This window comes from Maylandia zebra, linkage group LG10 (assembly GCF_041146795.1).
Source record: "Maylandia zebra isolate NMK-2024a linkage group LG10, Mzebra_GT3a, whole genome shotgun sequence".
Classification (NCBI taxonomy): domain Eukaryota; kingdom Metazoa; phylum Chordata; class Actinopteri; order Cichliformes; family Cichlidae; genus Maylandia; species Maylandia zebra.
The window spans coordinates 10,821,692-10,836,882 of NC_135176.1; the positions used below are offsets into that span (position 1 = coordinate 10,821,692).

General features: G+C 41.7%; 1 protein-coding gene across 2 annotated transcripts; it reads left to right on the top strand.

The window, feature by feature from the left end:
• The first annotated feature begins 4,451 nt into the window (after positions 1–4,451).
• kcnk4b (potassium channel, subfamily K, member 4b) lies at positions 4,452–11,569 on the top strand. 2 transcript variants are annotated; one of them, XM_014408610.2, is made up of 7 exons: positions 4,452–4,530; positions 4,823–5,084; positions 7,959–8,073; positions 8,189–8,349; positions 8,890–9,076; positions 10,227–10,369; positions 10,458–11,569. In XM_014408610.2, the coding sequence occupies exons 2-7, from the start codon at positions 4,896–4,898 to the stop codon at positions 11,064–11,066; spliced, it is 1,404 nt and encodes a 467-aa protein (XP_014264096.1). In that variant the 5' UTR covers positions 4,452–4,530; positions 4,823–4,895; the 3' UTR covers positions 11,067–11,569. The 2 variants fall into 2 exon arrangements, with proteins under 2 accessions (XP_014264096.1, XP_076745134.1); XM_076889019.1 differs by lacking the exons at positions 4,452–4,530; positions 4,823–5,084 and adding an exon at positions 5,673–5,844.
• The last annotated feature ends 3,622 nt before the right edge of the window (positions 11,570–15,191 follow it).

The following is a 15,191-nucleotide window of genomic DNA, read 5'->3' on the forward strand; positions in this document are numbered from 1 at the left end:
CATTTCACTCAGCTGTTCTTTTATTGATTTAAACAAACAAACTAAAAGCAGGTTCGCTAAAGAATAGTTGACATGAAACAGCAGTACACACAATCACCACTGACCACCACGGCAGTTGGCTTAGGTGGTCAGTCCCAATATTCTCAATCCCAAAATGTTTTTTCGCCACCACCACCCCACCCTCAGCTCTTCAAATCTCTTTCCCTAATTCAGCTTTAGCGCACAGCAGCACAGTGATCTGTTGTCTGGTTGGATCTTCAGCATCGTTCAACTGTCCTGAAGTTTGGCTTTTTGCACCTGTAGCTGTCGGGGACTTCAGCAGACTATCAGCATGGCTACCGTGGTGAATTGGCAATTTTTGCCAGGGCAGTATCTCAACCTGTGTAGGATCAGCTGAATTACTATTTCAAAGGAACCCTCAGCCTAACCCTGGAAAATGGAGGTGGAAAGATCGCAGTGAATCTGTCCCTAAATTTCTTATGATAACGTACTTTAGACTTCTGGTTAAAATGAATTAGAAGTGTAGGATTATAGATGTGTTGGATTAATTGTTGAGTGGTAATCTTAACTGCCCAACCGGTGAAAACAATCTTCATGTCCTCCTGTGTGAAAAACAGCAAAACCGTTCATCAGATTTAGTGTTAGATGATTAAATAAGGTTCTGGTCACTTTGACACTTTTATCCAGATGAGGGCGATCGTTTCCAGGATGGCAGTGCCTCCAAGCGTTAGGTAAGAGTGGTCACTGAGTTATTTACAGAGCATGAAATGGTCTGTTAACAAATCTCAACCCACTTTAACACTTATGGGACATTTTTTAAAAATAATTAACATCCAGTTAAACAGTTCTCCCCACCGACTTCATTAAGACGCCAATAAAAGGAATATCTTTTGAATGAACGGTGATAAATTTCTCCAGCACAATTCCAAATAATCCTTCTCAAAACACACTGAAGCTGTTCTGATAGCTCAGCGCTTCATTAAGACACTTTATGCTGTCATATAATTTTCTGGACATTTTCCACATTTCAAAGCGGTGTCAACATCAAAACTATTAGTTGAAATATAGTTTTTTTTAAAATACATAAAACTGCTTAGACTGCATAAAGATCACGTTAAAACAAAAATGTTTAAGGTATTTGATTCTTCAAATACCTGTTCACTTTTTTTACAACAGATTGTTACTTCACGTGGTTTCCCACACACCCTGAGCACAAGTTGGCTGCTTTTCCTGCAATCTGTGGCCCAACCCATCCCTAACCATGTCATTTGGGATTGCCAGCTCTCCAGCACTCTGCTTCTTGGTAAAATAGCTCTTCCAGAAACTCAAGTTGTGCACTGTTGAAGAATAATGTTCCCACAAAGCAATTTTTTTCTACAAACTTTGTGGGATGTTACATTCAGGAAATTGCTTTCAATGGCCTTGAGTTCTGAATAAATCAAGTGTCTTTAGCAAAGCGTCATGGGAGCCCATTTTGATCTTAAGTGGGCCTGAACATTGAAACTTTCTTTTCTTTATCAAGTTTAACTATGCATTTAATCCTTCAGATATCTTAATGTAAGACAAATAAGTGCAATGGTATGTCTCAGTTTTTCCACATAAAGAAATTCTGCTTGACTCAATGAAAGAAATCTGTCATCATGACTCTCTGAGCTTAAATTGTAAGCAATACATCTGTAGTTCTGGTTGGTATAGTGTGGTAATGCCCAGGGGAGTGGTCTGTATCAGTATCAGTAGCAATGGCTGTAAAACCTGTAAAAATACAGTAAAACGTCCAAAATAAATGCCCTCCTTAATGTTTTCCTAAGAATGGGCCAGTGGCCCAGACTGGAGTCTTTCCGGGTCGATTCTGATGAACGCACAAGACTTAATTGACATTAAGTGACATGTTGAAGTGAGCAAAAATGTGCTTGTTTAGCATGTAGTTAATACACATGTGGACCTTACAAAAGACTCCAGCTAATGGAAAACTGTTCCAGGGTAAGGCACTGTGAAGATTTATTTATTGTTTTTGTGTTTCCATGGGTGCTTTTTGTGTCTTGATATCTTCAGTATTGTTCTGTAAAAAAATTACAAAAACATAAAGGAAATAAAGTCGAATGAGTAGATCTCTCCAAGCCTTTGATGAGTACTCTCTAAATCTGGGAAGATGGCAAAGTGAAAAGCTGAAACAGAGGCAAACAAAACTTTCTGCAGATGTATTCAAATTTAAACGGAACCTATTATGTTTTGCTGGAACTTTCTGTCATTAATAATAATAATAATATTTCAGAGACAGAAGCTCATAATGAACATGCTCAGTTTTTCAAACTACAAGGTGCAAGTAAGCACTCCAACATTTTTTTCCCCATCTCTATGCATATGATGTCAGTGAGAATGGTTATCATCCCTAATATAGTCATCTTAGCCACACCTATCTGCCACTTAAGCCTTCTGTTTGCGAGGGGCAGCCAATCAGAAGAAAGTTAGCCACTGTCCAAACTGGTAAGCTGAGGAGCTACACCAAGGCCCGGTATTAGTAAATCATCCAAAGCTACTCTTTCAGATACCAAGAATAAAAGTATAGAGCTGGAAATGAGTGTAATAAATCACCTATAACACCCATCTTCCTGATTTGGGGCGATGTATAATATAACTCCAGGACTCATAAATCTGCAACAGCAATGTGTTGAGCTGAATGTTACTCTGGATGTCTGAAAGTTCACTTAGTTTTCTTAGAAAGAAACCGTATCCCCAACCCTGTAAACACACACACAGAGGGAACAGCAGCAGTTCTTGCTTGTGAGGAAGACAGGTTATTGAGGGTTGGGTGAAGGGTGGCTGAGCTGGCTTCCCGCTGCAGAGTTTGCAGAGTAACACCAATCAGATGGCAATAAATCTTAAACATTGATCCCACAGAGATACAGAGGTAGCTTTGCAAAACGTGGGATTTCAGCAGAGGTTCTTCTGTAACATGCTCATGCACAGGAGAAACGTTAAAATGACAAAATAAAGCAAACGATCCAAACTGCATCATGTGCATGCGGCACGTCTGAAATCTTTAAAAAAGACACTGAACAAGCTGAGTCTAGCTTCACCACCATCTCCGCCTTCTCTCTCTCTCTGTCTCACTTCAGTTCACTCCCTCACTATCTATATAAAGTCAGTTTGACTGAGTATCTTCTGCTGCGTGTGCACTCAGCACCAGCCATCATTCTCACACACACTCACTCTCACACACACAAACTCCCAGTATGCAGCTGCTCGAACTCCTGAAACGCTTTGCATGAGGTGGCCGTTTCTCTGGAATCTTATGATCCTACATATTGAGGTAAGCACACAGGGGCCGGTCAGTACCATGAATCTTATGGACCCAGAGGGACTCTAAGTGGTAATAAAATGGTATCACTGTGGATGGATAAAGCTTAGCTGCTGCAGAAGCACTGCTGGGACTTAATGCACAGGATAGAACAACTTCCTTCTGTCAGCTGGTCCATGATCAGTCTGTGCTGTAGTCTTATATATGTTTACGTTGAATAACTGCTTTGCTGTGATCAGTGTTTAGATGTTCTTTGGAGTAGTGTAGATAAGTATGTTCTTTAAAGAACTACAGTTACACGGTTACTCACATGCACCTTTGGATATTTGTTCTATTTTGCTGACTGTTTTACAAATCTATGAGATTGTATAAATAACCAAATATTTAAGGTAATTTTATGCTGTTAAAGGATGTGCTTCATAAATACTCCTGATTGGAATGCATTTAATTCAGTAAATGGACTGCCCCCTTGTGTAGTCCTAGCAGCTGTAAAAGTCTTCGGAGCCCAAGTGCTTTTTGCAGTCATAGTGTGACAATTTATTGCTCTAATTTTGGATCCAATCCAGCGGACCTGCTGACTACAGCACCACAGTCAACGAACTTCAGAGGATGAGAGCTTCTTTTGTTTTCCTTTTCTGGCTTACAGACCAGTAATGCAAAATGAATAGCAAGTGGCAGACTTATCAAATCCCAGTGAAAATACTACCTTCTTAAATAATTTCCTAAACTTCCCAGAAAGTGTCTGACATATCTGTTGGTTTTTTAGTTCCACCGCTGTTCCACACCAGCACTGTAACTTTTGATCAACATCACCTAAAGGGAATAAACCAAATCATAATTCTCTAACTTTCCATCCAGTGCTGGAAACCCCCCTTTTTTGGGGGTCATCACTAACTAAAGGCTTCTGTTATACATATGTGTACAGATGATGTATGAAACAACAACAACTGCACTGCCACACCTCAGGGCTTTGTTTCTTTGTCATTGATCCTTGGCGCTGACAGCTATTTTTTTTTAAAGGAAGTGAGCCCTTTGCTCCTCTTTACTCATTTGAAACTAACTGCTGAATTACACATAAAAATCTGTCTGTGGTCCCGTGTAGTGTCCCCTCCTTCAGAGTGTGAGGGGGACGGGCTCCCCAGTGGTTACGGCTCTAGGGACTCCATCCTCAGAGCCAGCACAGAGAGGGACTGGAAAAGACGAAAACGGGGGCAACTAGGGCGGCTTAACAGGTGAGCACCACTGTTATGATCGCATCTGTTTTAGCTATTCATGACATGGATCGCTTATCTTTTATAGATACTCATGCAACATCTGTTCAGTTAAAGGCAGGTCACAGAGCAGGCTTTATGTGCTGGATCTTGCATTCAATGTGTGTCAGCAGAGTGGTGATGACTGAGTCCATTTAATGCCTGCTGTGGACCTAATAGTCTGGCTGCTGCAGGCGTGTGGGCAGCCTGGGCTGCTGTCAGGCTCCGTAGTCAGTGTGTAACCAGTCTACTTGTGTGGTTGCTGATATTTCAGCTGCAGCAACTCCAGCGCTGAGGCTGGCAGAGAGAAGCAGCAGCCAACGTTTGGACTGAGTGGAGGTGCAGCCATGCGCTGCTCCACCCTGCTCGCCATCTTGACGGGGGTTCTTCTTTACTTGGTGCTGGGAGCTGTGGTGTTCCGTGCCCTGGAGGCTCCGCAGGAGGAGGGCGTGCACATGAAGCTGCAGGACACACGCCGGGACTTCCTGCTGAACTTCTCCTGTGTCGACTCAGACAAGCTGGAGGTTCTTATAGAGGTACAGAGAGGAGCCATTCACTATCTGGCTTTTATTTCGAAAATGTAAAAATTGTTTCTGTTTCTCTTTTACAATCTCCATCAGGTACAGCGTCATATTGATTGCTACGATACAATACTAAACAATAAGACACGAAACGATACGATACGATACGATACTACATGACACGATATTACCTGATATGATACTGCAACTAACTAAATCGAACAGCATACAGCAAACTTTGAGTTACTGAAACTACACATTTTGCATTCAAAAAGTGACTCTAGCTTTGCCCAGCTGCTGCTTTCTGTTAATCATATATTAACAAACTCCAAACAAGTGTCATGATGACCTCTGATGCCGACTGCCTCTCTAGCTAAAAATACACTTTTGCTGAGTGCGTGACACATACCTGCTTCATGTTTTATACGCACTGGCTGAGTTTGTGGATCCTTAGGATGATCATTCAGATGTGTAACGTGTTCAGTGGAGCTTTGCTGGTGACACAGTGCAGCAGCACAGCACGACGACTATGAGCCAGATAACAGGTGTGGTCAGAGCAGCTATGCAAGGTTCCTTTCATGAGTGTAACTGCGTGACAGCTGACCCACAGATGGGTCGAGCGTTGGCAACCTAGCTGTGATCCTGAGACGCTTGTCCTCACTCTAGAATGAACATTGTAAATTACTGTTTACGCTTGCAAAGCGATCTACGCATGAACTCGGCGACATTTGGGAAAAGGTTAAAGGGATCAAAGGACACTGAAGCACGCAAGCAGGTCTTGTTGTATTTTGTGTTTATTTAGAGGAAGCACATGAGCGATTAGGTGTCTTTTTTTTAAATATCCAAATGAATAGGTGAGCACAGTAAGAAGTCCAAGCTGAAACACTTTCTTGTTTCTCTACTTGTAAAAAGAGCATTTGACAATTTGCTTGATTAAAATCATGTAGATACTAATATATTGTGCTTTTAAAAAAATGCACTCATAATATGCAGCCAGTGATGTGATGATAGCGTCCGTTTGGTTCCATCAGAAAAAGAAAGAAAGGATTGGGATGGTTTGGGTGAACTTTGCACCTCAGTGCACTTATAGAAGTGGGGACACAATGCACTTAATGTCGGCTTACACGAAAACTGCTATTGAGCCACTGTGGATCATGTGTCACCGAACTGATGTTACATTCAGATGTTTCATCTTCTAGTTGCAGTTTCCTCCTCAAGCATCTGTCACATAGCACACCATACTTTATCAAAGATCATGCTATATTTTCTACCAGCAGATATTGATGTGGTTGATCATGTGACATTTATTTTATTGAAGAATTTATTAAACAAAAGTATCATTGCCTTGATGTAGGCATGTTGTGTAATTGTCTAATGTTATTTTTGGACACTGAAAGAATTTTCCGGAGGTCTTCAATTCAGGCAACATTTGTGCAGCTACTTTCTGATTCGTCACTGTAAATGTTTATCTGAAAACCTTAGGGAGCTCTTCAGATCTTGGCAAGATGACACCACCGTACCAGATAGAGCAGCAGACTCGAGATGTCAGATTTAAATAAGAGCTTCAGCTGTCCCTCCGTATAGACGTTCTTATCACTGCCAACCCCAGATTCTAAATTTATGGATTTGAAAGGCTAATAAATAATGAGTTGTGCTTGGTGAACTTTCTCCACGTGACTTTTTTTCACATGGTCTGGCTATCAGTGCAGGGTCTCCTTTTGTATATCAGTATAAGCTGAGCTTAGATAAGCGAAATTACAACTTTTACAGCTGCCAGTTTGTACGCTGAAATTAAATAAATATAAGAATATAGATAAATATTAAATCTTTCAAGCAATTCATGAAGTCAGTGTGACAACATCCCCTGGCTCAATTTCCTTCTTTATAAAGTTTTGCTGGCTATCTAAACAATCATGTGACATTGACAAATGATTGTCAATAATAAGCAGATTAATTAATACTTCTATATCACATACATTTGATAGCATGTAAAGTATGAACACCATTGTGTTTTCATAGTTGCTGTTTGCATGTATGTTGTGTATTTCACTACATCTGTGAGGGAATTGTGTCATGAAAACCTGAACCTCTCACTTATGGTTAGCATTCCCAGGACGTTTCTTGAACACAGTTACTAAGGATTATATTTCTGGCTCCAAATCATCCCTTTCTGCGGTACACAGAGTACACAGGCTGAGACTGAGGTGCGCATGACTAACCTCATAATTTGCCTCTCGCTTTTAATGTAACTTGAGGAGTAAAAGTAACCTAATTATCGTATGCTAAACCCTCTGGACACAAAACCTCACTGCAGTGTCTTCCTGTATCCACTAGAATGCAGGTAAATTCATGCAAAGTCAGAGCTCACTGATACCCGAACAGTTACAGCACATATCTTGTAATTACAGTGTCACTGATTTGATTCCTACTTCAAACCTACTCTTTTAGTCAGTTGTCACTGCACAAATAGAATTTGAAAGGGTGAGAAGTTCAGTCAGTTTCTGCTAATCTGTTGGGACAGACGTACTTGGCAGTAGACATTTCTACAATCTTCAATCTAAACTTTTAATTGATTGGTTTTAATGATTTCTGCAGAGGCCAAGTTAATTCATAACCTCATCATGCTTAGGTTTATGTTCCGATAATTTAATCAGGGAATTTGATTCTGTGCTGTAAGCGGTTCGATATGCCCGGGACAGAATGGAGCCGTCACAGCTGCTCATCGCCGCTAACTTCCTGCTTTTGATCATGACAGTGCATTTTGTACCCCGTAGCAGGGATGGGTTCATTCATTCGTGTGTTTGTTAATGCCTCTTTTCCAGTGAAACATTAATTATTGGAGTGTTTCATCAACTAAGTACTAACCTTCCCCCCACTGTCCCTTCCCAGGAGGTGGTGGAGGCCACTGGAGCAGGTGTGGATCCCATAGGCAACGCTACATTTGTCAGCAAATGGGATCTGGCCAGTGCCTTTTTTTTCTCAGGGACCATTATCACAACCATCGGTTGGTGTCCAGCTAAAAGTCCTTGTTCATTAAATTTAATTGCATGATGGGACTCATTAATTACATCTGAAGTCTTTAAACAACTGCTCTTCTACCTCTGATCCCACATGTGCAGGTTTTGGAAACATTTCTCCCAAAACAGAAGGAGGGCAGCTGTTCTGCATCTTCTATGCCCTGGTGGGAATCCCAATGTTTGGTATCCTGCTCGCTGGAGTGGGAGACCATCTGGGTACTGGGCTGAGGAAAACTGTGGCCAAGATAGAGAAGCTCTTCCTGGTCAGAGCTTCAAAAAATATTTAAAATGTCTTCTTTACTGCCACTGTAAACATACTTATCCATAGATTTTATAAATAATAGATGGATCTAACAGATGGATCACAACACAAGAGTGAAGCCAATGCCTTACATCATCTAAAGCCTACACCTGTATTTGAAAAGAAGAAATTGGTCTCAATTGCATAGAAGCGTTTGGTTCCCTTCATCCAAAACATTTATGGCCTCAGTTGATGGTATCAAGTCTTCTCAGACATAACAAGATTTTTATTTTGTATATTTGGGGTCCAATCAGTGTCAGAAACGTGATAAAATAGGATAAGATTCAGAGTCGGCATAGCTTGGCAGGCTGGTTTCTCAGTCAGACCCAAACCTCGTTCATGACGTCTGGTTTCAAAACGCTAAAGAGGAGATGGCGAAAAGACTGAACTCAAGGCTTAAAAAATGACTTCACAAAGAAATGAGTGACATCACGTCACCACGTCCATCTTTTATATACAGGCTATATATTCATGGAACTAATTGGTTATCCTTTTCTGACAGAAATGGCGAGTTAGTCCCACCATCGTGCGTGTGATCTCAGCTGTCCTGTCCATCCTGTTGGGTTGCGTGCTCTTTGTTGCGCTGCCAATCTTCATTTTTCAAGAGGTGGAGGAGTGGACCCTGCTGGAATCAGCCTACTTCGTGGTTATCACCTTGACCACAGTGGGGTTTGGAGACTATGTTGCAGGTATATAATCAACCACCCACGCTGGTTTGCAGTGGTGCACACAGAATAGGAAAGTGGAAATGGAAAAAGGCCATCTGTCTCAGTATTATTTTAGTTCAAGCGGTGGCCCTTTATCATTCTAGCCAGTTACAAGAAATGGCTTTGGTCTCTGTTGATAGTTCCATTCTTTATAAGAGCTTGAAGGGAGGTGATCCCCACCACCCCCTCACCCCCACCCAATCCATGTGTTTTGATACTGTCAAAGTTTTTAAATGGCTCCTTCTGCTTGTTCTGACATATTTGATTATTATAAAACTTTATTACTGATAAGCTGACATTTGAAACTTTGATGCTTTTATAGGCGGACTTTATTTCAGTACCGGATAATCAGCTGTGCTATTTATTCGAGAGCAGTTCGTCATGTAAATTGCGCAATAATATGTAACTAAGGCTTTCGACAGCTGGAGGAACAAAACACCAAAAAATACAGCATGAGAGAGGCGGCAGTAGGGATAGGCTCCAGCCCCCTCCATGACCCTAAACTAGATAAGTGGGTGGGTGGATCTGGTGTCAGGTTTTTCTTCAGACAGTCAGTGCTCACCCTTACTTTATGCAGAGAGGACAGGTTTATTTCACCCCTGAGGTCACATCAGACCACCAGTATCTCCCCAATAATTAGTCTGCAGGATTTTTTTGTGCTTGTTTTTGTTTTTATTTTTATTAAGATGAGATCCTTTCCACTCTCCACACCCTGTGCACCACCACGGATGCCCATAGCCTGCCACTAGTGTACATCCTGCTTTATTAGGCTCTATAAAAGTGATGCAGCTGAAACACAATCATAGCTTCCAGATCAGTATAGCTTATATCATTTACTTTTTCATACTTTTCTTTTTCGTTGAAGGTATTGATCTGTTGATAAGTAGGAGCTATGACTTAATTAGTCATCCATAAATATAGCTGTCAGTCGTGGTGCATTAAGTTCACTTAGCGCGGACAATGTCGTAAATTATTTATGATGATTTTCTTCACAGATGAATTATTGATTAGCTAGTCTGCTATCTTAACAGTTTATTTACTCCATGGAAATGGATGGCTTCATGGGCGGATGTGTGAATGCGCTGGCCCCTTTTTACCTCCTGCTTCTGTATAATGTGTCTTTGTGTCAAAGGGGATTCAGGAAAGGAAGGCAGCGACCACTGGTACAAACCCTTGGTGTGGTTCTGGATCTTGTTGGGGCTTGCATACTTTGCATCTATCCTCACAATGATTGGTAACTGGCTCCGGGTTCTTTCAAAGAAGACCAGGGCTGAGGTACTCCTGTTCTTTTATGCCTGTTTTATCACCTGCTGTCTCCACTACTTCCTCTCCATCACCTCTGCTTTCATCCTTTTCCTTTCAGATGGAGGAGTTGCGAGCCCACGCCACTGACTGGACTCAGAACATCCAAAATATGTCGGTGGACTTTCGCATGCCAGGAAAAATCGATGACCCCTTTAAACGGCGTAGGAGAAAGCGCCGCCACGGCCCTCGAAGCCATGGTCACAGTGTATCAGCTAACGGGGTGCCTGAGGGGCAAGAAGAGCAGCGTGAGAGTCAGGAAGAGTCTGGGTCATATTCGTCTTCATCATCGTCCTCCTCTAATGAGTCAGGGTCTGGATCGGAGACAGATTCTCAGGCCACTCAGACGGAGCGAGTCCCAGAAGAAAAGCCTGCAGAACCCAAACAGGAGGAGGCTCCTCCTGACCCCCACCTGTCCCAGCCTCTGGACTACTTTGGTGAAAACCTTGCATTTATTGACGAGTCCTCGGATACTCAGAGCGGCAAACTACATTTGGATCCCCTGCTAAATCCAACAAAGCCCAATCCCCGTCAGCCAAAAAGGAGACGCCACAGAAGGCCAGTTCCTCAGAGGAACCACAAAAACAACAGCCCCAACAGCACTAACAAGAAGGAACCCAATAGAAACCCCAGATCCGTTCCAGATTTGCCACCCAAGCCTTGTGAATGATAGCAAATGTATTGAGTCTCGTTTGACAGAGGAGTTTTAATTGTAGAATATATAGTGCCTGCATACAGACATTCAAGATAAAAACAAGATGTCGAAGCCTTAGCCACGTGTGGTTTTGCATTTAATGTTCTTAGCATGTGAGTGTTTATGCCTCCCTTAAAGGTGATGAAGAGATTTTCATGCCAGTGTTCCCTTTACTTGCTGAGGAGTTACTGCTCTCTAGTGGGCCAGGACTGAAGTGCAGTACGACTCTGTGAACAATCTTTATAGTAGTCACGATAAACTTTATACACCAGTGTGCTGAAGAGAGGCTTCTCTGATCTGTGACAGTAACTACTGAATCCCTCCAACAAATAAACAGGTACTCGAGATCCTCTTGTACATTTTTGGTATGTATTGAAATCTTTTTTAAATCCTGTAAACTGCATTATATTTAGATTTTCATGGCCAAATGCATTGAATTCTATTGCACTACATACATCTGCCTAATAAAGTTGTTTTTAATAAAACAAGAAATGAATTGAGCATTTTATTACCAATAGGCAAATATAGTAATCATCTTATTTATATAAAAAAAAAATATTTTCATTTTAACTGTGGGCCCACTATAATAAAACCCCAAATCTCTATAGTAGATAGTGACAAACAGAGGCTTTTCTGTCATTAGTTTGTTTATCTCTACTTAATTCCTTTTTGTAGTAGGAATGGCAAGGAGGGGTGGAGTATTTACCAACAGGAAAAGGTGCAACACATGGAAATAAATTTAAAAGTTCAATTTTCTTTCTTCTTCACATTTTTCAAAGATTTCCAGCATCATCCCCCATCTCTCACACTTCTGTTCATTCCTGTTTCTGAATTTAAATCCATTGAGCTACTTTGACCGTTCTGTGTAGAATTTGTATGGGGGACATACATGTTAGGTTAACTGTTGATGCTGTGGGTGTGAATGCTTGTGTGTCTCCTCGTGTTAGCTCTATGATGAACTAGTGACCTGTCCAGGGTGTACCTTACCTTTTGCCCTATGACAGGTAGGCTCCAGCCCCCCTGCAAACCTAAACTGGATAAGCAGCTAAAAAACTGGATGAATGGGTTCATTTCAGTTCATTCTCCCTGGAAACGCAGGGAGTATGTAAACAGTTCAGTTTGTTTGTCTGGTTGTTTGCCTGTTTGTTAGCAGTCTAGTGTCCACAGTTTACCAGATATCATTTCCAATTTCTGTGTGATGGTAGATACAGGAAACAGCTCAAGGTGATTTCATTTTGGTGAAAATTCAGTCAATGTGAAATTCAGTAAAAACTTTATAATACCCACGATTTTTACGGATGGTCTTCAACCTTCTTCACAATATACAAGGCCTTGTATGAGGGACACGAGTAACTAGGCTGGCTAAGCATTTGACCTTGACCTTCATGGTTGGCGCCCAAGGTCATAGTTGACCTTGAAATAAAGTAATTCAATAAACATATTAAGTAATATATCATATAAAAGGACATAGAGATTACTGTACAAAACACTTTTTATTTATTCATCATTCATCATTATTTATTTATGACATCACAATGATGCAAGAACGGGCTAATGTATATGTTTGGTAATTGAGGACCAATGGTTTAAAAAAAAAACACTGGTAAAATGAAGATGCTTTTAAAAATCACTTTCTAATTTGAGGGGATGATTTGAGAATACTTTATTCTTCCTCAACTGAACAGATGCTTAGTTTAGAGTCAAAAATAATCACATTTGAAGTAAAAGTTTATATTTAGCGTGCAGCCATATTGGCAGAAAACATGGCATATAGCTACAAACAGCAATAAGAAGAAAAAGTATCACTCTAAGCATGATAAAGTAACTCGAGCATTGACTTTAATGCATTCTATAGGCCTGGTTAGGCTGGTGGAGACAAAAGCAGGCATACGCTGTCAGACTTGCATATCACACATAATGCAGTGTATAAATAGCATTATAGCATGGACCTTTGAGTTGTCAGTCTATCCTTTTAAGAATGTGCTGTGTAGCTGCTCATTTGACTCGTGTAAATGATAGTCTGTTTGAAATTCTAGCTTGTTTCAACCTGAAAATGGCACCAAGGACAAACACAGTGCAGCAGTACAGTGTGACTGCTGCTCTTTTGTTCTATGTATCCTTTTTTTTAAAGGAAAGCCGGTGTACCTTAATGTTACAAAATATCAGATACACAAAAGTTGAGACTGTCACTAATGTAGATACACACCCCTCCTCCTCCTCAGCTTGTTTCTCTCTAAACACGGCCAGCAGGTGGCGCAAACCTTCAATGTCAAAGATGCAACTGTACTTCACACATCTAATCTGTAACTGAAAACTGAAATTTATCCCTCTGTGTGCGCTTGTTTGTGACCACCTAGATGCCACACTTGCAGCCTGCAGTCATGTCTGCGTGGTGAGTAAGCAGAGCGCAGAAAACAACGGAGTGGTCGACCGGCCTCTGGAAATCTGACACTTTCCCCGCAGGATGTCTAAAAAGAAAAGGCACTGTTCTGGCATTGCAATCAGGAAGTCAGGAGACAGCGATGATGTGCAGTGGCAGTGGGTGACCTTTAACTGGAGGACACTTGCTCAGCTGCTATAACGTCATCAGCACCGCTGCTGCAGTTTCCCCGAGCTGCCACCAGGGGTCGAGTGGTGGCCACATGGGTGGGCTAAAGCACTACTGGCCTGGATTTAAAGAATAATTCCACTCTAAATTAAAATCGAAATAAATAAATATTTTATAGGATTGTAAATATGTAAGCTTTTCTGTATTCAGGTTTTTAAAAAAAGAAGAGACAGACTGTAGTGTAGTGTCAGTTAGAGACATATCCCCAAAGCTGCCCCATAACGAGGACACACTGAAGCTCTAGTCACGGTCCGATACAGGTCATTTCAAACAAAACTGACAGAGTTAGTCAGCACTCACATGACCATCCTGAACATATAATCAAATCAGCCTTCTCTGATCTCACCCCACATTTGCGCACATTGACCTTGCTATTCATAACCACTACAACATGGCATGTGCACAGCAGAGCAGCATAAAACATCTGTGAAGAGAATGTTCCCCCTTGCATGTTCTTGCATTTTTTGGTGATGGCTGAATCTGTATGACCAGCTTTTCTTTTCTTTTTTTTTTTTAAGTTTTAAGGTGGATCTAAGTGCACTAAATGAGTTCAGCCCCACTCTGGAATCAGCCTGCTACAGCCTGTAGTCTAATAATAAGCGTCTGTAGTATAGGTGGAGACTGTTTTCAGTCAGTCGTGCTGGCTATGACTCACTAATGCAGTGCCCAGTGCCTTTTGTGGATACAGAAAGAAAAAAAGAGCTTCTTGTTAGAATTTATGTAGCCTATCAGCTGACACCTGTCTCAGGTCATGACCCCCTATGAGGAGCACCCGCAGGGACCCCATCTGGCATTCACTGTGTTTTTTTCTATTTCTTTTTTAGGTTTCTGATTCCCGCACATCCACACTCAATGCGCAGTCACGTGTTTAGACCTATATTATTACGCTAAACACAATCGTACAAAACGCTTTAAACAGATTTGTGCGCAAATCTAACGAACATAGCATGACGGGTTTCGCCTCCAACCGGATAATGCAGAGTCTGCAGCAGTGTGATGCAGTCCCGCAGAAGAATTGCAGTCTCTGCAGCACAGGCTGAATGACCTTGCTTCAAGGTCGCAGTGACACCGCCGTCAGTTTTCCCTGTGAGGCGCGCGCCACGAAAATCCTGCCCGCGAGCGCGCCGGATCTATGTAACCACAGCGAGCCTGCTGTCCCGCACCTCGGACACAGCGCTCACTGCTTCAGTTGAAACCAACGTATACTGGGCTATAATTAGAGCCGGATCACGCCGGGCAGCTTTGGGGTGGAGATATCTAAATAATAGGCTACTATGGTTACTCCGATTTCTTTGTCTTTCTTGATTTCCTCCCCCTCCTCTCCACTTTCACCACACCAGTAGAAAAGCTTTTCAACTCTTTCGTGACAACTCCTCTGCTTTCTTAATGCCAGCTGTTGCCAGGCGTGTTGGGGAGCGCAGGGGGCAGCAGACTATTTCTAGAAGCAGGAGGCTTCTAAGTTGACAAAAGAAAATCGTTTGTTTTCTTTGCTG